The sequence below is a fragment of the Plecotus auritus genome (assembly GCF_963455305.1).
Source record: "Plecotus auritus genome assembly, chromosome: 1".
In the NCBI taxonomy this organism is placed as follows: Eukaryota; Metazoa; Chordata; class Mammalia; order Chiroptera; family Vespertilionidae; genus Plecotus; species Plecotus auritus.
In genome coordinates, this window is record NC_137770.1 from 96,342,899 (window position 1) to 96,368,532 (window position 25,634).

Sequence of the window (25,634 nt, forward strand, 5' to 3'; positions counted from 1 at the left end):
GGTAAAGGTCTGGGGAGGGGGCAGGAGTGGGATGGAGGGGATCAATGGGAGGACAAATGGGACATCTGTAACACTTTCAATAATAAAGATAAATTAAAAAACAAAACAAAACAAAGAAGTTGGAACTTTCAGCTCTACCTCTGAGTAGGGGTTTAGGGCTGGAGACTGAGTTAATATCAGTTATGGCTATATGACGAAGCCTCCATAAAAATTTCTAACTATGGAGTTCACAGAGCTTCTAGGTTGGAGAACACATTCAATGTTCTGGGAGGGGAGCACACTCCAACTCCACAGAGACAGAAGCTCCTATACGTGGGACCCTTCCAGACCTCACCCTATGTACCTCTTCATCTGGCTGTATGTATCCTTTAACTATCCTTTATAATAAACTGGTAAATATAAGTAAACGTTTTGGAGCCATTAGAGCTAATTATCAAATCCAAGGAAAGGGTTGTGGGGACCCGATTTATAGCTGGTTAGTCAGAGTATGGGTGGCCCAGAGTGGGAGCAGTCTTAAAGTCTGTGTAACTCCAGGCACTGTTGGAACTGCATGGTGTGGGAAAACCCACACATTTAGTATCAGAAGTGTTATGAATAAGAAAAAAGTTTTTCCTATTAGCTTCAGTGAAGGTTGGAAAAATAAGATTATTTTCAATTATAGGCCCCATAATTTCTAAGTCAGATAGTGAGGAAGAGAACAGAGACTAAAATGCTTGATTAAAAGGTAAATAAGACTAATGTATAAAAAAATTAAGAAAAACTTCTGCTTTATTCTTACCTTTTGTCCCAGGAATTCATTCCCAATATACTAAGAAGCAATCTGCAATAATAAAATGCTGACTGAGGCTTTTGAGGTGCTGGTTCATCTTGCTCCACAGCTTTCATGTTTAAGTCATTAAAGTGTTTCTCAACAAATTCTTTTTCTTCTGTATGTTGCTTAAGGATAGCATTAATAACATCATTTTCCTGTTTTTCAGAAATGCACACAGGTTGTGGAGCAGGAATATTAAGTGAAATTCCAGTTCTCTGTAAGCATTCAGGACTGGTTACACCTAAATACTGCAAAAGTTCATCAAGAACATCTTCATCATCTCTGATTGTATCCCAAGTTGGTACAGTTTCTCTGAATCTTTTAAGCTGACAGGAAATCCCATCTTTTATTGTTATATCTTCTAAGCATTCAGTAGATGTAGGTGGCTCTTCTGGCTTCTCTTGGTGAGACAATGAAAGTATGAGAGATGTAGGTTCTGACAAGCCACTTACAGGAGGTGGTCCATATAGGATGGCAGAATCCCATGAATATTTTCCAGAAAGATCACGTACTATGATTCTGACATTTGAATTGGCTGATGCAAGACCAGCAGATAAACCTCCTCCTGGTATACTCTCTTCTGATCTGATCTGAATACAGGACACTAAGGTTGTATTGTTCAACACGAAGAACTGGATATTTGGACTCTCAAAGAGTTCAGGAGAAAGTTCAGTACTTTCACTGTAATGATTGTCATGATTTTCACACACCTGACTTGTTAACATAGCAGGACCACCACTCATTGGATAATGGCCCAAGTGATTTACCAGATGTGTAATAACAGTGCGAGCAGCTATAGAAATTAATCCTTGTTGCATTTGAGTTTTCACTAGAAAAAAAAAAAAGTGAGTGGGAATAGTGTTGCTTCTAGGATGTCATATAACAATGAGACACTGGACAACAAATAGGGACATTATCAAAACCACACTCCAATACTTCAGTAATTATTAATATTTCCAATTTAGACTGTATTACAGAAATGACGGCAAATAACAAAACTGTTCTTTAGTGAAGTTTTGCTGTTAATTTTATAAAGAGCCCTTTTTGAAAATGTTGCTTATGGATTCTTAATTTCAATTTAAGTCTTTAAATGTACATCATACCTTAAAAGAAGGATCAGAAGTATTAGAAATCACTTGAAATCACTTAGCACATAGATTAGAAAGCCAATGAAATCCAACTGATAAGTTTATCTCATAAGCAGATTCAGAACAGTTTGCAGCATGCCTTAAATGTCACTTAATTATGGCTTTTATCAATGATGTAAAAGTTTCAGAGAAAAGTGATCTTTCACTAAACTTTAAGAGTTGTGATCAATTTAAACAGTGAGTTATTGTAGTCAGTACATGATAAAAAAGCTTTATTTTAAAGAAAAAAATATTTTATGGCGCTGCATATGTTTTTCCCCCGCTAAAGTATCGTTTAGGACATTGTGGTCTAGTCTGAGCAGTTAGTTGTATGTAAGAAGCATTTTTCCCCCCTTGCTTAAGCACATTAGAGAAAGCAAATAGATAAGGAGCATATCCATGTGAGTAACTTAAAAAAAAATCACAGTATACAGTAAAAAAGCAAAAAGCTCAAAAAACATTGCAATACGAGGCCTGAAAAGGCAGGGTGCCTAATGGCAGAACCAAAAGAAGGAAAAGAGAGAGGACAAAGAAGACAGAGAACACAGAAAGAGGGTGTAAAGGGGGGAGGAAAGAAGTGGAGATAGACAATAAGTTGTCAAAGTCTACTAGTCCAAGAATGCCACTGTCATTCTAAGGAGAGTTGATATGGAAACCAGTTTTGGAATGAGTGGTATCAAGAAGTGGGGACAATTTAGTGATGTTTGTCTTGACATTTTTCACCTGGGAGATGGAAGGAGAGCTGCTCCTGGTAAATAAGTATAATCATTCATATAGAAAGAGGCCTTTGGTTGGTTGTGTGTGTGCTTACTGTATTCTGGTCTTAGTTACTGACATGATTCAGAATGATTGTGTCTCTGGATTTACAGTGATCAGAGTATTATTTATATTCTGAAAGTTAATCATTTGGGAATACTATAGTCTAGCTGCCAGAATAAATATAGGTTGATCAAAGTATTATCTATATTCAACAAATTCCTTAATTTTAAGTGTACTTTGTGATGAATTTTGGTAACTGTATAGAATTGTGTAACCACCAACATAATCAATATATAATAAAATTACTACAAGAAAAAAGGATAAATCTACCCTAGCTAGTTTGGCTCAATGGATAGAGCGTTGGCCTGCAGACCAAAGGGTCCCGGGTTCGATTCTGGTCAAGGGCATGTAACTTGGTTGCAGGCTCCTCCCCGGCCTGGGCCCTGGTTGGGGCACATGCAGGAGACAACAAATCGATGTGTTTCTCTCACATCGATGTTTCTTTCTGTCTTTCCCTCTCTCTTCCACTCTCTCTAAAAGATCAGTGAAAAAATATTCTTGGGTGAGGATTTAAAAAACAACAAAAAAGGATACATCTTAGTTTATGTAAATTATTATCTCAACTAGGGACCCGGTGCATGAAACTTGTGCATGGGGGGAGGGGGTTTCCCTCAGCCCAGCCTGCACCCTCTCCAATTGAGGACCCCTTGGGGGACATACCTCTTGCAATCTGGGACTGCTGGCTTCTAACCGCTCACCTGCCTGCCTGCCTGCTTGATTGCCCCTAACTGCCCTCCCCTGCGAGCCTGATCTTGCCCCCAACTGCCCTCCCTTGCCGACCTGATCTCGCCCGCAACTGCCTCTGCCTGCCTGATAACCCCTAACTGCTCTCCCCTGCCGGCCTGATCTTGGCCCCAAGTGCCCTCCCCTGCTGGCCTGGTTGCCCCAACTGCCTTCCCCTGCCGGCCTGATCTCACCCCCAACTGCCCTCCTCTGCCAGCCTGATCGCCCCTAACTGCCTCTGCCTCGGCCCCCACCACCATGGCTTTGTCTGGAAGGAAGTTGGATGTCCAGAAGATGGCCAGTCTACCCGGTCTAATTAGCATATTACCCTTTTAGTAGTATAGATAGATTATATAGGATAGGATTGCTTAAATGGGGGTAGAGAAGCCTTTTTCAGCAGGAGATGCTCTTGGCAGACAAAAACACATAATCCCTATATCTGGACTGATAGCCAGCCATATGCCCTATACTACCAAACCGGTCATGAAAAAATTGAACCGCTTTCTTACACCTTATACCAAACAGCTGTTGCCTTTAAAACCCCTCATCAGCGCCCACCTTAGGTTCTGCCTTCGAAGTTCACCCAGATTAGGTTCTCATTGGTCTGTTTCTTTGCCAGTCAGCATCAAAAGCTCTGCCTCCTAGGCAGCCACTGGCAACTCACACTTCACCCAGATTTGGTTCTGACTGGTCGGTTTCTATGACAGTTAGTGTCAAAAGCTCCACCTCCTAGGCAGCCATTGGCTCCTGGCACTTCACCCAGATTTGGTTCTGATTGGTCAGTTTCTATGCCAATCAGCGTCTCCAGGCCTATCTCTGGGCCTGATCAAAGAGGCAGAGCTGATCAGCAGCCCCCATGTAGGCCAGGAGAGAAACAGAGGCATGGCTGCTGCCAAAGCTGGGAGAGAAAGAGAGAGGCAACGGCTGATCAACAGCTGCCACGGAGGCTGGGGATCAGACCTTGCCTCTCTCTCTGCAGGCCTCTCTCTGGGCCTGATCCATGGCAACCCAGCATTGACTTCCGGTGTTTGGTCGAGCCTTGGTCGTTACGGACCCTGGTACTTTATATACATAAGTAAAACCAATTTTAAAAGTTTATAAGGAGACTAGCTTGTGCATTGCTGGTGATTACTTTATAAAAAAAGGCAAGAGCTCTGGCAGGTGTTGCCAAATGGTTAGAGTGTGAGCCCGTGCACAGGAGGGTAGCAGGTTCGATTTCGGGTCAAGGGCATATACCTGGGTTGCATGTTCCATCCTCGGCCCAGCTCAGGCGTGTGCAGGAGGCAACCTATTGATGTTTCTTTCCCTCTCTATCCCTCTCTTCCACTCTCTCTAAAAAATTAATGGAAAAAAAATGGAGTGAAGATTAACAACAACAAGAAAAAGGCAAGAGTGAACAGTTACATTTTCAAGGATATAGCCATAAAGATTCAGAACCAACACCACTGGGTATAGGCAGAGTTAGCAACAAACCAGCCACTAATATTAATAACAGCATCTCCATGATTCCACTCTATAAAAGAACAGTTTTCTTTGTTTGGGCTATGGTTGATTTTGAAATGTTGCCAAGCATCAAAATTTCAATCTTCTTCCATTATCAATCAAGTTTTATGTCTACATAGATGTACATATGAACATTTTTCAGTTTTCGTAAAAACTCAATTACACTGAGCTGTTCCAGCCATTATATTTATGGTTAGTTCTGAAAATCAGTTATTCAACACTAGAGAACAACACTAAATAATTAAACTTAATTCAGTTCTACATTTTCAAGACTATAAGCAAAGTAAAAAGATATTTCACTAGCTGATGAGAAAAAGAGGGGTAGCTTGCTTTTCCTTCTCTAATTACAACTTAGAGTATAATAAATATTAACACTGTAAGGGGCCTTATAGACACTCTAGCCAGTACTTATTTTGTACCTGAGGACAAATAGGTTCACAGAAGTTAAGTGATATGCCTGTTTTCTATAGAAGATTTTACATTAGTACTAGTCTTTTGCTTCCCAGCGCAGTGTTATTTCCATCTTTACCACAACTCTGACTTTCATATTTTTTTCTCTTTTGTTCAACTGCCTTTTCTTTTGGCAAATCACTATGACATATGCAAACACTGAGTTCAATTTTTTTTCTGTGTAGAGTAACTTCAAAAAGCATTACTTAGCATAAATTACTAAATATATGGCCTTTATCAACTGAAAACACTCATTTAAATAAGACTAAATTTATTTTAAACTAGAGACCCAGTGCACGGATTCGTGCACCAGTGGGTCTCTTGTCCTGGCTTGCGGGGATCGGGCTGAAACCAGCAGTCCAACATTCCCTGAGGGGTCACGAACTGCGAGAGGGCGCAGGCCAGGCCAAGGGACCCCACCTGTGCACATCTCTAGTATGCAGAGAAGATCTTTAGTTACTCTCTTCCCGCCTTCTCCCCTTTCCTCTGAGTTTCATCAGTCTGTTCCATGTTTCCATGCCTGTGGTTTCCGCTCCTGTGTTGAGCGTCTGCCCCCTCGTGGTCAGTGCACATCATAGATACCGGCTGATTGGCCTGTAGCTTAGGCTTTTATATATATAGATGGTAATAAAACATAATTAAAGATTTAAAATTTTTTGATGTAGGAAAATACTTTTCTGTTCTTTATTTTCTTTTGAATAAGCTTAAAATGGTGACTTGTATTTTTTGTTTGTTTTCAACACAGAAGCAAATGATCCTTGTTTATAGTTAAACCAGGGCAATGGGAACAACAGTTCTTTCTGATTCAAATTCTCTAGAGAGCATCCCTTTTGCAAGTTTCAGATGAGTAAACCTCACATGCTAATTAGAACCCATGGACCTTTGTTATTAAATTCAAAAAAATATGTTTTATTGATTTTTAGAGAAATAGGAATGAAGAGAGGGAGAGAGAGATAGAAACATTGATCAGCTGCCTCCTGCATGGCCTCCACCAGGGATAGAGCCTGCAACCTGGGCATGTGCCCTGACCAGAAATTGAACCCATGACCTCTTGGTGGATGGGTTGACACTCAACCACTGAGCCACATCGGCCGGGTGTGACCTGTTTTATTTAAGCAGAGAATCATTTTTGCAGAAGCAAGAGAGTATAATAGAAATAGATCACAGAAAAGGTAATTCTTGATGTTGTCTCTGACTTGCTCTGTGATCATGGACAAATTACATAAACTCTTTAAGACCCATTTTTCTCTAAGAATAACGGACTTTTTGTAAAAATAAACTGAAAACTCATATACAAAGTTAGATATAACAAAATAATATAAGTCCTTCAATTTTGAGAGCATTATAAACAACATAGGTTTTATGAGTTCCTTTTTAAAACCTGCTTATAAATAAACTATATGAATGACCCAGCTCTTTCCCTAAGTCCAGGTACCAGTCCATCTATAGATTCTCTTCTCAAAGGAAGTAGTAGTGGGAATGCAATATAAATGAGTTTGTTCACAAATCTGTCATAATTATTCATATTAAAAATACATTTAGATTTCAGATATAGGCAAAAGCATTTTCTTTCCTAAGTAGTTTCTCTAAATTTAGAATATATAAATACAAAATGATAAAAATCTCTCAACTTTTTTATTGGGAGGATAGATTTATTTAGATATATTTTTGAGTTATCAACTATAGAACATACATATCTCTCTTCTATAAATATGCTTAGATATAAAGAAAACATATGAAATGCTCTAATTTAGAAATTCTAAACTAACTGGCCTTGTGAGAATATGTAAAATGAAGATATCGATGCTGCTAAGGCTTTGTGTAACTAGGATTCATTTAAAAAGTCTATTCAGGGTTGTCTTTTCAGATTGTCAGATTAAACAAACCTAACAGCATTTGCAGCAAACCCATAATTACAGATTATTATGGCATACAAAAGCAACAAGACATAAAAAGCTGCTGCAATTCACTGCACTCTAATAGAACATGCAGAGGAAGTTAATTTTGGCAAATGCTTTAAATATTAGCTTTGCATAATATGTATAGGTGAAACTATAATTAGGACAGAATGAATTCTTTGGAGCCTCCTTTCACTCCGACTCTGCAAATGATGACTTTTTGCTAAGAAGACTACTGCCATTTGACAAAAAGCCAACTTCACTACCTCTCTTTATTCTTTAGTAAATTTAATAATTACAGCTACTCCTGCCAATAGTTCTGAAATCAGACTTGTTCAATCCAATACTGAGCTTATTAGGGACACTCTATGTTTAGAAATCTTTGGCCATAAAAGTACTTGAAGATGATGAAGCATGCCTTAGACAAGGGCACAATGATTAGTCATTTTCTCCACATTAAAAAAACCCAAAATGCAGCATGTAGTCACCACAGATCACTGAATCACCTGCTGTTAGTTCACAGCTGTTCCTAAAAGCTTCTGCATTTATCTGATCCTTAATACCTTTAAGAAAGTCCAAAGGGAATAACTGAATACATTTAGAGAATAGTACTCCACAGAGTATCTGGTACCAATATAAAGCTCATCTACTTAAATTTTTACCTTTGTGTCTTTAAAGTGACTGTTGTTAACAGTATAGTAAATTTGGTATGAAATACAATAAAACTTGCCTTTACATAGTAAACCATTTATTTCACTGTTTAAGAAATACACTACACTGCCCGTAATCAAACTTTTATCATTTTACACCTTTAAAAATGCAAAAACTGTGCCCACCAATAGACGAGTGGATAAAAAAAAAGCTGTGAGATATCCTATCTAATAAAAGAGTAATATGCAAATTAACCATCACTCCGCTACACCCACAAGCCACGCCAACCAGCCAATCAGGAGCGAGTATGCAAATAAACCCAACCAAGATGGCTACGGCCACAGAGAGCAGGAGGGAGGCTTGGGTTTCCCCGGCAATGGAGGAAGCCAAGCTTTCTGCCTGCCCTTGCCGGCCTAGGCCTCCACTCAAGGCTACAAAGTTTCAATGATAGAAGATACATAAAACCAAACAGAAATGGTGGGAGCCATGGAGCTGGAAAGAGCAGGAGGCTAGGGTTGCCCCCGGTGATGGAGGAAGCCAAGCTTTCCGCACACCCTGGCCGGCCCAGGCCTCGCTTAAGGCTACAAAGTTTCAATTATAGAAGATAAATAAATCCCCCCAAAAATGGTTGCCTCCACGGAGCAAGCAGAAGGCTTGGCTCCACTCCAGGCTACAAAGTTTCAATTGTAGAAGATAAATATACCCCAGATACCAGGGCCTCCGCTTGGGTCGCCAGGGGGTGTGGCCAGCCTGCAAACCACCACAGGCCCCTTGCCCAGGCCGCCCCACGCCCCAAGGGAACCCCCACCCTGATCCAGGACACCCTTCAGGGCAAACCAGCTGGCCCCCACCTGTGCACCAGTCTTCTATCCTATCTAATAAAAGAGTAATATGCAAATTGATCATCACTCCAACACACAAGATGGCTGCCCCCATGTGGACACAAGATGGCCACCACAAGATGGCCAGCAGGAAAGGGCAGTTGGGAGGGATGAGGCCTGCAAGGGAGGGCAGTTGTAGGCGATCAAGCCTGCAGGGGAGGGCAGTTAGGGGTGACCAAGCCGGCAGAGGAGGGAAGTTGGGGACGACTGGGCCTGCAGGGAAGGCAGTTGGGGGGGGGGGGGACCCAGGCCTGCAGGGGAGAGCAGCTGGGGGGGGACCAGGCCTGTAGGGGTGGGCAGTTAGTGGTGACCAGGCCTGCAGGGGAGGGCAGTTGGGGGGCACCAGGCCTGCAGGGGAGAGCAGTTGGGGGGGACCAGGCCTGGAGGGGAGGGCAGTTAGGGGTGACCAGGCCTGCAGGGGAGGGCAGTTAGGGGTGACCAGGCCTGCAGGTGAGGGTAGTTAGGGGCAAACAGGCTGGCAGGGGAGCAGTTAGGCATCAATCAGGCTGGCAGGGGAGTGGTTAGGGGGTGATCAGGCTGGCAGGCAGAAGCGGTTAGGGGCAATCAGGAAGGCAGGCAGGCAAGCAGTTGGGAGCCAGCAGTCCTGGATTGTGAGAGGGATGTCTGACTGCCCGTTTAGGCCCAATCCCACCGGGATCGGGCTTAAATGGGCAGTCGGACATCCCTCGAGGGGTCCCAGATTGGAGAGGGTGCAGGCTGAGCTGAGGGACACTCCCCTCCCTCATGTACGAATTTCGTGCACCGGGCCTCTAGTACATATAATAAAAGGCTAATATGCAAAGCAACCAAATAGCAGAACAACCAGTCGCTATGACAAGCACTGAACACCAGGGGGCAGATGCTCAATTCAGGAGCTGCCCCCTGGTGGTCAGTGTGCTCCCAAAGCCAGAAGCTCCTGCCTCTCCTGTCTCAGAGGCAGCACTAAGCATGTCCAACTGATGGCTTAGTGCATGAATTTCATGACCGGGCCTCTAGCACAGTCATAAAAAGGAATGAAATTTTACAATTTCTGACAGAATAGATGGACCTAGAGAGTATTATGCTTAGTGAAATAAGTCAGAGAAACAAGTACCATATATACTAATAGTCAGAGAAACAAATACCATATGATTTCACTTATATAAGCACTCTAAAGAACAAAATAAACAAAGAAACAGAAACAGACTCACAGACAACAGAAAACAAATTTATAGTTGCCAGAGTGGAGGGGGTTGGGGGACTGGGTGAAAAAGGTGAAGCGATTAGGAAGTACAAACCAGTGGTTATAAAATAGTTATGGGGATGTAAAGTACAGCATAGGAAATATAGTCAATAATATTATAATAACTAAGAATGGTGCTAGGTGGGTACTTGAAATACTGGGGGATCACTCTGTAAATTAAAATTTTATAACGACCATTCTGTACATCTGAAACTAATATAAAATAATAGTGAATGTCAATTTTATTGAAAAACACATTTTTAATGCAAAAGGCAACTTTTTCATATAACTTTGTTTTTAGATAAAACACTCTATTTTACTATGCCAAATCTAGAAAAATAATTATGTTGAGATATTAATTACTGTCTAAATATTTTGTACTGTCCAGTATATCTCTATTATATCTGAACTATTTCATTTGTATATTGTGTGGTAGACAAATTATTACCAACTTGTGATCAACCCAAAATACTATCATGATCACATCCTAGATGTTTTAATCATTTGTAACTATTCTGCATTTAAAACTCAAACTCTTCTTTAATAGCTTACTCCTTGACAACAACCTCCTAGTCTAGTGATTTCCCAATTTGTTTTGTAGAGTCCTTGGAGATGGATAGGACAGGAGTCAGTAGGATCCCAGCCACTATCCTGCTGCAGCTCTACTTTAAAAAGTTTTACCAATTGTGCTTCCTTGTGAAATTTATTTGAAGAGGTTTCACTCCTTAAAAACTCATTTTAAAAACCACTGTCCTAACATACTGATTCCCTTATTTTTGGTCTTCAACTTTGGCTGCATATTCATCACCTGCAAAGCTTTTAAAAATCCTAGCAAACCCAGATCAATATATTAAAATCTTTATTGACAGGATGAGAGCATCAGTATCCTAATGTGAAGCCAAGGCTGAGAATCATTGTTCTACTAACCACATCTACTTTCTGACTCAATGGATCACTCCATTTTCTTCCAATTTATTAGCCATTTCCTAGCATCAGGTCAATCCTTACCAAGCTTAGATTCCATGGTTACACCATATACCAATGAAAGTCATAGTTTGTGTTTCTGCCATAACCACCTTACTGAATGTTGATTGGTGCAAACAAAACTTTGTAGTTTTCATCTTCTTTCAGGCAGGCCCTCAAAAACTTCTCTCAATCCCCTTAGTTTACTTCCATCTTCTTTTTTCTGGTCTCAGAAGAAGGGCTAATATTAGCACCTACTCTCCAGCTCACCTGTCAGGAACTTCACTCTACTAACGCTGATCACCTTCCTACTTTCCATCTCAGCTTTTTCAACTTATAATTAATTTCAACTCTCTTAATCCTTAAAAAATCCTTAACCCCAAATCATCCCTTAGCTTACCTACTGTTTTATCACTTTTCCTTTCTTTTTTAAAATAGTCAAGCTTCTTTAAAGAGTAGTTTTGACAGATGGCTCTACAGTACTTCCTTAACTCCTTTTTGTTCCTCAACCCATAGACATCGCTTCTGCCTCCTACTTCTCTGCTGAAACTAAAGCAGACATACTTGTCAGTGTATTATACTTGACCTCTCTATCATTTAATACTGCTGGCCAATCTTTTAAAAATCTTTCTCTTCTCTTTGTTTCTGAAAAATTACTCTCTCCTGTTTTTTCCTTCCTTTCCAACTTTTTCTCCTCAGAACACACACACACACACACACACACACACACACACACACACACACACACACACATGCACGTAAATATATATTCCCAACAGAGACCTCTCTGCTAAGATCTAGACCTGTATATATAACAAACTGTCTACTATATATCTTCATGCAAATATCCAATGGGCAACCCAAATTAAACCCTCCTCATTTCCCCTCCCAAGCCTCTGAACTCTCTCATGTTCTTGGTCTAGTTTGGGGAAAATCTATCTAATTTAAACCTTTAACAACTCTTGCTTGGACTATTTCAACAGCCTCATGATTTGTTTCTCTACTCCTGAGTTAACCTCCCTAAAATCAGTCTAACATACGCGATCAGCAAATTTCTCTGTAAGGGGCCAGACAAAATATTTTCTGCTTTAGGGCCTCACAATCTCTGTTGCAACTACTCAACACTACTATTTTTGCACTAAAGCAGCCATGATACATAAATGAACCACATGGAGATGTCCCAATAAAACCTTATTTATAGAAACAGGTGGCAGGTGTGGGCCATAATTTGCCAACTCCTGTAAAATATTGTCAAAGTGCTCTTAATACTAATTTTATCATGTATATCACCTCCTTAACCCCTTCAATAAACTGGGTTCCTCTGAGCTACCTCTGTATCCTGAATGCACTTTTATTTTTATACTCATAAGGTTATTTGTTTACATCTTTGCCTTACCCTTATATCAAATAGTAAACTCTGAATGTAGAAGCAATGTGGCTTTAAAAATACCTTACTGAGTTCACTATGGACCAAGAACTGTGCAAAAGGTTTTATACATATTATTTTATTTAGTACTTAAAAAGACCCTATGAGGGAATAAATATTATCCCCACTTTATAAATAAGAATACAGACATAGTTACTTAGCTATTTAATGAGTCAAAATTCAATACCATGCTTGTCAGACTTCAAAGCTAAATCTCTTATTTAATTATAGAAATCCTATGATGTAGAAAGTAAAATATCAGAAAGAACTTATCAGAATAACTTAGCTAGAAGTATAAAGGGAATGTCATCACATGTAATCTTAGCAATTGTGTATATAAAGTTATTTCTTAAACTGAAAATAAAATTTGCAGTAATATACATGGTGAGGTAAACAACTACAAAGTAAAACATGTATTATCCATCCTCACCCATCATTTCTACCCAAGGCCTCAAATCATGCCTTGAGATGAACCCAAACAACAATATTGTCCTGAAGAAAATCCATTTTACCTTCTGTTACTGGTTGGAGTTTAGAAGATCGTTCTGAATCAGGAGAGTGCAGAGGTTCAGGTTCCTTCAGACTTTCCAAATGCAAAAAGGGATCATAATCTACAGATGCCAAGTCTGATAGGCTTATTGGAAAATACTTTGGATTGCTAAAACATTGAGCTCCATAAACACATCCATGTAATACCTGAAAACACAGGGGGGAAACATACAAGTTTTCCTTTTCAGTAAAAATAAATAAATTAAAGTAAAAAGAGAAAAAAGTCCACTGGTAATGCAAGAGCTTAACAAAATTTTGAATAGTTTAAAACTTAGCTCTTTGATCACGGTAAAATTTAATACCTCTTAAGAAGAATAAGTAAAATTTAACTAGTGATGCTTATATTCAACAAAGATTTGACTCTTCAAAACCTGGCAATAAAACAACAGTGTACTATAGAAACTACTTTTTAATTACCAGGATACTGTAAGATAAATTTATGTTCTTATAAAATACCTAGTCTAAATGAAAACACTAAGAAATGTTATTTCTTTAGGTTTTATAAACCCTTGGTTACCAAATAAATAATAAAGCAAAGACATTTACCTTATAAATGCAATTGAGGACAGACTTTTCTATTTTATCATTTTCTGCTCCTGTAGCATGGACTGGTTGGAGCAGTGTCTTTAGGGGTAAGGCCATGATCCAGTCCAGAAGGCACAGAAGTAAAGATACCACCAACTGTAACAACAAAAAGGTCATTATTATTGTCAACTCATAAAGTAAGAGTTTAATACTTAACAGAAATTCACCAACTAATTTTTTGGTTAATCCTCACCAGGATATTTTCCCCCATTGATTTTTAGAGAGAATGGAAAGGAGCGATTGCAGGGAATTGTGCAGCACTGGCGAAAAGAGAGAGAGGGAGGGAGGGAGTAACATCGATGTGAAAGAGACACACTGATTGCCTCCCGCATGTGCCAACCAGGACTGGGGTTTGAACCTGCAACCCAAGTACATGCCCTTGACTGGAATCAAACCCAAGAACCTTCAGTGTACAAACAGATGATCTAACCCAGTGGTCAGCAAACTCATCAGTCAACGGAGTGGCAAACCTTTGCTCGCGAGCCGCATGTGGCTCGCGAGCCGCAGTTTGCTGACCACTGATCTAACCCATTGAGCACCACCGGCCAGGGCTCACCAACTTATTTTTTGTTTTCCAAATTTATTTCAGAAACTATCAATCCTAAATTGCAACATTAATATTTATCTAAACCTAACATTTAAGATGTTTTTATTGTGGATTTCAGTGCAAGCACAATGAAAGATAAAATAATAAAAACAGGAATGTTAAATTTCTTTAATTAAAACACATACTAAGCTTAAAAAACAATAGGCTTCAATTAGCTATTCTTATTTAACTGCTCAAGGAATGAACTACAAATGAAAAGTTTTAGTCCATACATATTACAATCACTTCTACATTCCTCTTCTAATTTAATACCTCACTGAATACCCTGCCAGAAAGACTACACTATCTTAACCATATTCTGAAACGGTTACTAATTTTTTAAAATAAATGTTTCCACTGGATACTTTTAAACTAATGGATGTTATAACCAAAACACCTTTATCAAAATGTGGAGTAAAATAGCAGTACCTGTGGCCCATTTTATTGTACAAGGAATCACAATTAGTGCCTTAAAAGCACTAATCAAGTAGCAGTAAGTGATCTGTTGGTTTTTAGACTGAAAGATTAATTTTCCAACTCAAGGAGTAACGCTGGTCTAAATCTCCCAACATAGCCTCCAAAAGAATAAAGAACAAAAAGAACCAATAAGACATCACAAAACCAGTAAGACATCACAAAACCTAGGTTTAACCAGAAAAGAGAACATCCAAATTTCAAATATGTGTAAGTAGAAAGTATACAGAAATCCCAGTAAGCTTTTCCCCATTTTCCTAGTGTAAGCTTTCATGAAGAGCCAGGGCAGTTTGGAGAAAACTGCAAGAGAGAAGGGAACTAGGTACAAACGTAAAAACCACTCAGAAAGAAAAAGACCACCCTAAGCGTTGAGTACTGTGGTACTGACCACAACCTGTTAATATCAAACATTAGAGTGAAGGTAACGAAGAGCACTAAAAGAATTGCAATGCCAAAATATAATTCCTGATGGATTTAAAGGTCACAGAGAAAACAGAGCACTGTTAAACTTAATTAACTGAGAACTAGAACTGTGGACTGAAACTAGGAACACTTTTAGAGAAGAATGTGGAAAGATAATGCCAAAAGGAAAAGGAAAAGAAAAATTGAGATGCATGACAGAGAAACATGAAAAAGAGGTAGGTGAGATAAAAGTTGACAAAAGCAGGGTTAGAATCCTGAATGCAATTTTTCATTGACTATCACGTAGTGATAAAAAGAACTATTACAATAGTCAGTGTAAGGAGACAGAAGAGAACCAACCAACCAACCAAACAAACAAACAAAAGACAACAAATAACAAAAAATAATTAAAGAGAAAGAAAAAATAAGAGCTCTACCAGAAGATTCAAGAAATAAAAGGGAAATTCAAACCCAGATTAGGAATACTGAACAACAAACAAGGAAGTATATTATCTGACCATAAGAAAGAAGATTCCTATGAGGAAGAACGTGGAATTCTAAAAGTGAAGTGAAAGCCACCCTAAAAGTATTGGGAATAAAAAAATTACCAGGGATAGGTGGAGTACGTGTGGAATTACTTTAAGCCACAGAGACCCAATCTGTCAAAATTCTAACAAGAATATGTCAACAAATATGGAAAACAAAATGATGGCTTACAGACTGGAAACATTCAATATATATTCCAATTTTCAAGAAAGGAGATAGTAAGGAGCATAGTAAGGTTAGTTATGTTTTACAGACTACAGTGAAGTCTCTGATTGCATCGATCAAGCCATGGGTGCTCTGAAAGAAATGGGCGTGCCTCAGCATTTGATTGTTCTGATATATGACCTACGTTGTGCACAGGGAGCCCTGGAGAGATAATGGTTTCTTATAGGCCAGTGGTCGGCAAACTCATTAGTCAACAGAGCCAAACATCAACAGTACAATGATTGAAATTTCTTTTGAGAGCCAAATTTTTTAAACTTAAACTTCTTCTAACGCTACTTCTTCAAAACAGACTCGCCCAGGCCACGGTATTTTGTGGAAGAGCCACACTCAAGGGGCCAAAGAGCCGCATGTGGCTCGCGAGCCGCAGTTTGCTGACCATGGTTATAGGGAAAGGTGTCCTACAAGAGTGCATTTTATCTCTGTTTAATTTGCATGCAGAACATATATGAAAAACTGGGGTAGGTTCAGAGAAAGGACTGAAAATTGGTGAAAAAATATCAGTAACTTAAGATATGCAGGATAATACCATCTTACTGGCAGAAAGTAGCAATGATTTGAAACAACTTCTGATTAAAGTAAAAGAAGAAAGCGCTAAAGCATTCAAACATTAAGAAGACAAAAATCATGACTTATAGATGAAATACACAACTTTAACATTGATAATGAAAACACTGAAACTGTTAAAGATTCTGCTTACCTTGGTTCAGTAATCAATTCAAATGGAGACTGCAACTAAGAAATCAAGAAAAGTTTGGGACTTGGAAGGGAAGCAATGGAAGAATTAGATAAGATCACTAAGAGCAAAGATGTGCCATTAGAGACCAAAGCTAAGATCACTTACACCCTCCTACACTCAATTACTATGTACAGATGCAAGAGTTGGAGTGAAAAGGGCTGTCCAAAAAATTGATTCATTTGGAATATGGTGTTGGAGGAGAGCTGCACAGTTATGCTGGATTGCCAGAAAGACAAACCAGTGGGTTCTAGAGCAAATTAACCTGAAACATTGCTGGAAGCAAAAATGACAAAACTGAAGCTGTCCTATTTCGGGCACATCATGAGAAGTCAGGGTTCTTTGGAAAATACAATAAGGCTGGGAAAAACGGGAAGCGGCAGAAAAATAGGAAGGCCAAATATGAGATGGCTTGACTTCATAAAAGAAGCCATAGGAATGAGCCTACAGGAGCTGCACAGGGCTGCTGAGGACAAGACATTGAAGACATCACTCATCCATAGGGTAGCCAGGAGTCAGAGCCAACTCAACAAACACGTATACACATTAGTATGAGAATACCAAAAAAGTGTACTGGTAGAATGCTGAGTAGAAAGAAAGAAGTTAAAAGTACACACAGGAAAGGTAATGTTTTTTGGGGAAAATAATGTTAAGAGGGAGAGAAATGCTTTGGAAAACATGTAGTAAAAAGAAAATGCAAAAGAGAAATTTAGGATCCTGCATGTCTTAAATTTTTATTTTTTATTTTGGACCTATACTTCTCCTACTTAGAAGGCATCATCCAATTAAGACAATGTTCTTTGTTAAACTTCTAGAAAAGAAAGTTCTTGAAGTAGTAATCTTGTAAACCACCCCAAGTGACCAAACTTGTCCACAGATATGCAGAGGTAGTATTCATCTATACAAAACTACTACAAAAAGAAAACATAAGAATCTAAGCAATTCAGCTGACCCACCCCTCCCAATAATCCAATTATGAAACAAATGAATACTGTAACGCAACATCCTAATTTAAATATTTCCAAACTGGCATTTAGATACAGGGGACAAAGAAAACCCCATCTTCAATCAGAAACTAAAAAACTAAACAGAAATAGATCAAGGAAAGAATGAACTCAACTCAGGGAAAAGAAAAAAATAAAATCATATTAGAAATGATGCCTCAATTATAAAATGCCTAAGGAAGAATAAATTTGAAAAATAAAAAACAAAATTTAACAAGGGACATTGAAGAACAGTGGGAAAACAAGAGACTAAAAATGAGATAAAAAAGGAAAACGTGTCAGAGAGAAAATGACTAAAATAGAAGAAAGAAAAAGAATATCCAATTTACATATAAGAAGTCCCTAAAATCTACATATATAAAAGGCCCACCAGGTGTCAGGACAAACTGACCTCCAATAATGAACTCTTAATACATATCCTCCTAAAATTTCAAAAGTTAAGACTTCAAAAATAAATAAAAAAGAATATCCTTAAGGCCTCCAGGAAAAAAGATAAAATAATTTAAAACTGGCATCAGACAGACTTCTCAAAACAACACACAGCCCAGGCAGATTCGGTCCCTGGTTGGGATGCGTACGGGAGGCAACTGATCGATGTTCCTCTCTGACATTGATGTGTTCTCTGTCTCTCTTTCTCTCCCCCCTTTGCTGTCTCTTTAAACAATCAATAAACATATCCTCGAGTGAGAATAAATACACACACGCCAAAACATTAAAAAATAATAATAAAACAACCTCAAAAAAGTAAGGACTCCATAGCTAAACAAGCTGTTTTTCAAGTATCAGGGTTATAGAAAAAGTTTTAAATATGCAAGAGCTTGGGGACTTCTGTATTCATGAGTCCATCTTGAAGAATAAAGATGAACTTCATCCAACCAAGAAGTTGACTGAGGATGTTCAGCAAAAAGATTAATGATTAATGGCGAGTATTTGCTATATGTAATTATACTGGGGTGGGCAAAGGTAGGTGTACAGTTGCATTGTGACATTCTTTCCAGTTAATAAAGCTATAGTAATAATCATAATCTGCATGCCTTTTCATACCAACAATTGTAAACCTACTTTTGCCAACTCCTGTAGAGCTAAGATTAATATATAAAAGTGAAGATGAGTGTGGATGAGTCATTTGTTAAATGTCATATGCTGTATGTTATGTGTAGAAATAAAGTAACTAAAAATGGAGGTGAAGAGAGAGCAAGAGAAAAGTAAACTCAGATAATTTATTAACATACAAAAGCAACAGACAGGAGATAAAGAATATAATTCAATAATCACTAGCCAGATAGTAGGAGATTAAGTAAGAAAGCAAGGGGAAAAGCCATCCAAATTGGAAAAGAAGTAAAACTGTTTCTATGCACAGATGACATGATATTGTACATAAAAAACACTAAAGACTCCATGAAAAAACTACTAGACTTAAATGAATTCGGCAATGCAGCAGGATACAAAATTAATACCCAGAAATCTATGGCTTTTTCACACACCAATAATGAACTCACAGAAAGAGAAACTAAACAAACAAACAAATCCAAAAAAAACCCCATTTACCATTGCAACAAAAAATAATTTAGATACCCAGGAATAAACTTAACTAAGGAGGTAAAAGACCTGTGCTCAGAAAACTACAGGATGTTGAAAAAAGAAATAGAGGAAGACATAAACAAATGGAAGAACATACCGTGTTCATGGATTGGTAGAATCAATATCATTAAAATATTCATACTACCCAAAGCAATCTATAGATTCAATGCAATCCCCATTAAAATTCCAATGGCATATTTCAAAGATCTATAACAAACTCTCCAAAAATTCATAAGGAATAAAAAAAGGCCCCGAATAGCTACAGCAATCCTGAGAAAGAAGAACAATGTTGAAGGCATCACAATACCAGATAGCAAGCTGTATTACAAAGCCACTTTTCTCAAAACTGCCTGCTATGGGCAAAAGAACAGACATACAGACCAATGGAACAGAACGGAGAACCCAGAAATTGACCCCAGCCATTATGCTCAATTAATATTTGACAAAGGAGGCAAGAGCATACAATGACGTCAAGACAGTCTCTTCAATAAATGGTGTTGGGAAAATTGGAAAGATACATGGAAAAAAATGAAACTAGACCACCAACTTACATCATACACAAAAATAAACTCAAAATGGATAAAGGACTTAAACATAAGACAGGAAACCATAAAAATCTAAGAATAATCTGTAGGCAGCAAAATATCAGACATGTCGTAGCAATATCTTTACCAATACAGCTCCTAGGACAATGGAAACTAAGGAGAAAATAAACAAATGGGACTATATCAATATAAAAAGCTTCTGTAGAGCAAAAGAAACCATCAACAAAACAACAAGAAAGCCCACTGTATGGGAGGACATATTTACCAATGTTATATCTGACAAGGGTTTAATCTCCAAAATTTACAGGGAACTCATACAACGTAACAAAAGGAAGACAAACAATCCAATCAAAAAATGGGCAAAGGACCTAAATAGACACTTTTTGAAAGAGGACATACAGACGGCCAAGAGACATATGAAAACATGCTCAAAGTCACTACTCATCAGAGAGATGCAAATCACAACAACAATGAGGTACCATCTCACACCTGTCAGAATGGCTATCATCCACAAAGCAACAAACCACAAGTGCTGGCGAGGATGTGGAGAAAAAGGAACCCTCATGCACTGCTGGTGGGAATGCAGACTGGTGCAGCCACTGTGGAAAACAGTATGGAGTTTTCCTCAAAAAATTCAAAATGTAACTCCCATTTGACCCAGTAATCCCACTTCTAGGAATATATCCCAAGAAAACAGAAACACCAATCAGAAAAGATATATGCACCCCTATGTATGTCATAGCAGCACAATTTACAATAGCTAACATTGGGAAGCAGCCGAGGTGCCCGGATGGACCTGGAGAGCATTATGCTAAGCGAAATAAGCCAGTTGGAGAAAGATAAATGTCACATGATCTCACTCATTTGTGGAATATAATGAACAACATAAACTGATTAAAATAGAGCCAGAGTTATAGAAGCATTGAACAGACCGTCCAACCTAAGAGGGAAGGCGGGTGGGTGGGTAAGAGATCAACCAACGGACTTGTATGCATGCATATGAGCATAACCAATGGACACAGACAGAAGTGGGGGGGTGAGGGCATGTGCTGGAGGGTGGGAGCGGCTAGGGAGAGGTCAATGGGGGAAAAAGAGACTTATGTAATACTTTAAACAATAAAGAATTTTTTAAAAAAAAGCAAGGGAATAAAGGCATTAAAATAAGTATACATATAAAGATAATCTTACAAGAACAAGCTATAAAATTTCCGAATACCAAAAGGAACTTAAACAAAAGAACAAGGGAAACACATCATGTAGAGGAAGAAGCAAAGAAAATATAACATAATTTGCATATTAATCATAAAGTGTCAGATGTGAGACTAAAAATATAAATTATATCAGAATGGGTTTAACTTGCCTAATAAAAGAAAAAGGTTTTCAGTTTGACTCACATAGCAAGACCCAAGTATATGTTGTATTCAAAAGATATAGTTATACAAAACGATTCAGAAAGGCAAAGATATACCAGACAAATTAGAATTTAAACCAAAAAGCATTAATTCAAAATGATGATAAAACATTTATGATTATCTATGTATCAAATAACCCAGTGACTACTTTTATAAAGCAAAAGCTGCAATAGATGCAAGGAAATATAAAAACATTAATAATGGGAGACTTCAACATACCACAAGACAGATCAAGTGAACAAACTATAATCCACATGAACAAAAGTTACTTGAGAATCTCAATAATGTTTGACAATACTAAAAGGGATCTTCTTACCAAGAGAGTTTGAAAACTGCTAGTACAGAAACTCAAAAACAGACCAAGTAGTTATGGAACTTGATTATTCACTAGAAGGCAAAGGTGAATTTTTTATTAAGTAGGAATAAGAAATCTGATAATCCATTGGGAAAAGCAAAAATTAGATCCCTATCTCAAAATACAACAAACTCCAAATGAATGGGGATAAAGATGCAAAAATGAAATCATATAAATAACTAGAAGAAAACATGAGTGAATTTCTCTTGACCCAGCATTCAGTGAAAGCTTTTCTACCTATGATTCAAAATCAAGACACAATGAAAGATTGATAAATTGACTATATAAAAAATTATTTTCCATAACCCCACACATTAAATAACAATAAAAAACCCACCATAAGCAACATCAAAAGACAAAATAAAAAAGGGAGAAAATATTTGCAAAATATATCATAGAGTTAATATCACTAATATGTAAAAATTTCAGGGGAAAAAATCACCAAAATCTGTCAGAAAAGGTAAAACAATATGAATAGACAATTCACAAAAATAAAAAATATAAAAATTAAGGCATTATTAAATATGAGAAGATATTCAGCCTGACATAAAAGAGAAAGGTACACTGGCCATGGTGGCTCAGTCGATTGGACGTCATCCCATGCACCAAAAGGTCACCAGTCCGATTCTTAGTCAGTGCACATATACAGGCTGCAGGTTATATCGCTTGTCAGAGTGCATATAGGAGACAACCGATCAGTGTTTCTCTCTCACATCGATGTTTTTCTCTCTTTCTCTCTCTCTCAAAATCAGTAAAAATTTTAAAAATTAAAAACAATGAAAAATCAACAACTGTAAATGAAAACTACACTGAGATACCATTGTTTTCCTACCAATATGGCAAAATTGTTTTTGAAAAATGACACACACTGAGTTTAGGCTCTGAGGAAATAGAGACTCTCATAGTTTCCTTGCAGAAACACCATTAACAAAATTACATATCAATTTACCTTTTGACCCAGCAATTCCACTTCTAGGACTATATCCTGAAGACCCAAACCCAACAATGTTAAAATAAATATATAGGTACAAAGCTAGTCACTGCAGCATTGTTTATAATTGCAAAATTCTGAAAATAATCTGTATGTTTACACATAGGATAGTGAGTTGAATAAATTATGTTACATTCATACAGCTGTAAATAGGAAAAACCAAAAACATAGAAGATCTTTATGAACTGATTATGAAATTTCCAGAATATACTGTAAAAAATTTAATGTACCAAAAAAAATATGTAATAAACAAGGAGAGAAAAAAACATCAGCTCATTTATGCAAAAATAAAGGATGAATAAACCATAGACTAAAAAATAAAAAGCAACAGGGATGGGGTGGTGCTGGTGGTGAAAAGGACCATAAAATGGAATACAAACAGAAGGAAAAAAGAAGACCTGAACTGTATTTCAAATGAATTATATAACCACACTGAGGTGAGGAAGGGGGAAAGAGAAGTAACCCAAATAACTTTTATTATTTTTTAAAAATCTTTATTGTTGAAAGTATTACATAAGTCCTGCTTTTCCCCCCATTAACCACTTCTAGCCTGTCCCCGCTCTCCACCCCAGGCCTTCATCCTATAACTTTTAAAAACAATTTTTGAATTATATACTACATTCATGGTAAACTACACAAAGGCATAGGTTAATTCTAAAACTGCTTTCATTTTCCTAGATCTGCACAAAGTAAATATATTGTGGATAAAGGAAGCTAAGTTTCTCATTGTTGGAGCAGTTACAAACATGGAAAGGGGAAAACTAGACTGAACCTTGTGGTGTTAAGTTAGAATCAAAGGTGTCAGGATAAACTCATGATGTTTTAATAATATAAGACAGTAAAGAAATATATATATACAGGGTGTCCCCCCCAAAATATATACACACTTTGAATAACTATAAAGGCATAATGGGTGAAATCTGAGAACAAAGGAACATCAATTGAGCTGTCAGCTGTTTAATTAAGTGTGCATATATTTTTTTGGGACACCTGTATAAAACATACACACACACAAATATTATATATTTGTGAGTATATATATATTATCTACTTTCTAGCTCTATCTGCTGAAAGGGCCTAAAATAATGACAACGCAATGACACTGTACACACCTAGCTCCCAGATCTTAATTTCAAAATAATTACAGATGGATAGAATGTCCTTCAATGTTCCTTACAACCCCGAGATTCAAAGACTTTATCAAATGACCATGATTAACTTAAAATTTGGCTGAAAATATAACCTGTTACACTTAATAGAAAGCTACATCTCACATTACATTCTATTTTAATTAATTAATTTATCTTTATTGTTGAAAGTATTATATATGTCCCACTTTCCCCCCCATTAATCCCCTTCAGTCAGCCTGCGCCCCCTGCTCCAGGCTTTTACCACTAATTGTCTGTGTCCATGGGCTATGCATATATACATACAGGTCTTTGGTTGATTACCTCATACCCACCCATCCTCCCCTGCCTTCCCTCTGAGATTCCACACTCTGTTCCATGACAGTCGATTTTAAATACAAGATGAATTAATGTTTACCATGTAAATATATATAACTTTGCAAATTTAAAATATAAGTATTTTACTATGTAAGAATATTAAATAGCAAAAAATGTTTTTAATTACCCTCTTGTCCACTTCATAAGATGAAGCTTCTGTACTTGGCAAAAGATGGGTAATAGTGGCTATCAGAATCTATAGTCAAAAAATAAAAAAATAAAAGAAAAAAAAAGCACAAAATATATTAAACTGTTAATTCTAAAACATTAATGTTAATGTAAAAACAATATAAAATCTATTGCTGCAAGGTTATTCTGAAACATTAACACTGTTATTTCAAGGTAATTTTTAATGTGTAAGCTTTTCAAGTACATTAACTATCAATTATTTACAATCTTCATGTATAGAACCAACATTATATATGCTGTTAACTATGAATGGATTTCTCACAAACTCAACTCATGAATCAATATGTATAAATACACAGATAATATATGTTCTAGTAGAAAATTAAAATATATAAAGAAAAGCAAAAAGATTTATAAAAATCATCTGCAATTCTGTCACTAACGATATCTACCCTACTGAACATATTAGGTATAGAAGGAATATACCTCAACATAAATAAAGGCCATCAGTGACAAGCCCACAGTTAATATCATATTCAGTGGTGAAAAGCTAAAAGCCTTTCATCTAATATACAAGGAATACAAAGATGTCCACAATTGCCATTTCCATTCAACATGGTACTAGAAGTCCTACCACGGCAAGTGGGCAAATAAATAAATAGCAACTGAATCTGAAAGGGAAAAGTATAATTATTTGTTTGCAGATGACATGATCTTATATATAGGAAACCCTAAACACTGCACCAAAAAATTGTTACAAATATAAATGAATTCCGTAAGTTGCAGGATACAGAATCAAAATACAAAAATCTGTTGCATTTCTATACACAAGCAACAAACCATCACAAAGAGAAATTAAGAAAGATATCCCCATTTACAGTAGCATCAAAATCAATAAAATAGGAATACATTTAATTAATGAGGTAAAAGACCTGCACACTGAAAAATATAAAGCACTAATGAATGAAGAAAGACAGTACTATATGATTCCACTTATATGTGAAATCTAATGAACAAAATGAACTAACAAAGAAAGTGGACAGACTCATGGATACAGAGAACAGACTGATAGCTGTCAGAGGAGTGGGGGCTGGGGCCTGGGTGAGAAGGGTGAAGGGATTAAGAAAAAAGAAAAGAAAGACTCATGGACACAGCAATTTTCACCTTTTCATTTAAAGGAAGCACTCTATAGCTTCTCTTTGGCATGTCTGAATTGTCAGCATCACTATTCTTACACTTTGCAGCCTTTATTAAGTAAAATAAGGTTTACTGAACACAGGCATTGGGATACCATGACAGATGGTCCAATAACTGTGATGGCTCCTAAATGACTAATGGTTGAGTAGCGTGTACAGTGTGAATACGCTGGACAAAGGGATGATTCACATCCCATTGGAGAGGGACAACATGAGTTTTTATGACGCTACTCAGAGCAGTGTACTATTTAAAACTTACTATAAATTGTTCATTTCTCAAATTTTCCATTTAATATTTTCAGATTACAATTGACCATGAGTAATTAAAATTGCAGAGAGCAA

General features: G+C 37.4%; 1 protein-coding gene across 9 annotated transcripts in view; it reads right to left on the reverse strand.

Annotated features, from left to right (window-relative positions):
* Positions 1-25,634, reverse strand: part of RALGAPA1 (Ral GTPase activating protein catalytic subunit alpha 1) — a 297,067-nt gene that overhangs the window by 99,160 nt on the left and 172,273 nt on the right. For all 9 annotated transcript variants that reach the window (XR_013960957.1, XR_013960958.1, XR_013960959.1 and 6 more), the window contains 4 exons: positions 24,095-24,163; positions 13,570-13,704; positions 12,987-13,170; positions 779-1,640 (listed from right to left, as the gene is read on the reverse strand). Coding sequence is in view for 6 of the 9 variants with exons in the window: in XM_080675533.1 (XP_080531659.1) it covers positions 779-1,640; positions 12,987-13,170; positions 13,570-13,704; positions 24,095-24,163 (1,250 nt within the window). In the remaining 3 variants the exon portion in view is untranslated. The remainder of the gene's footprint in view (positions 1-778; positions 1,641-12,986; positions 13,171-13,569; positions 13,705-24,094; positions 24,164-25,634) is intronic.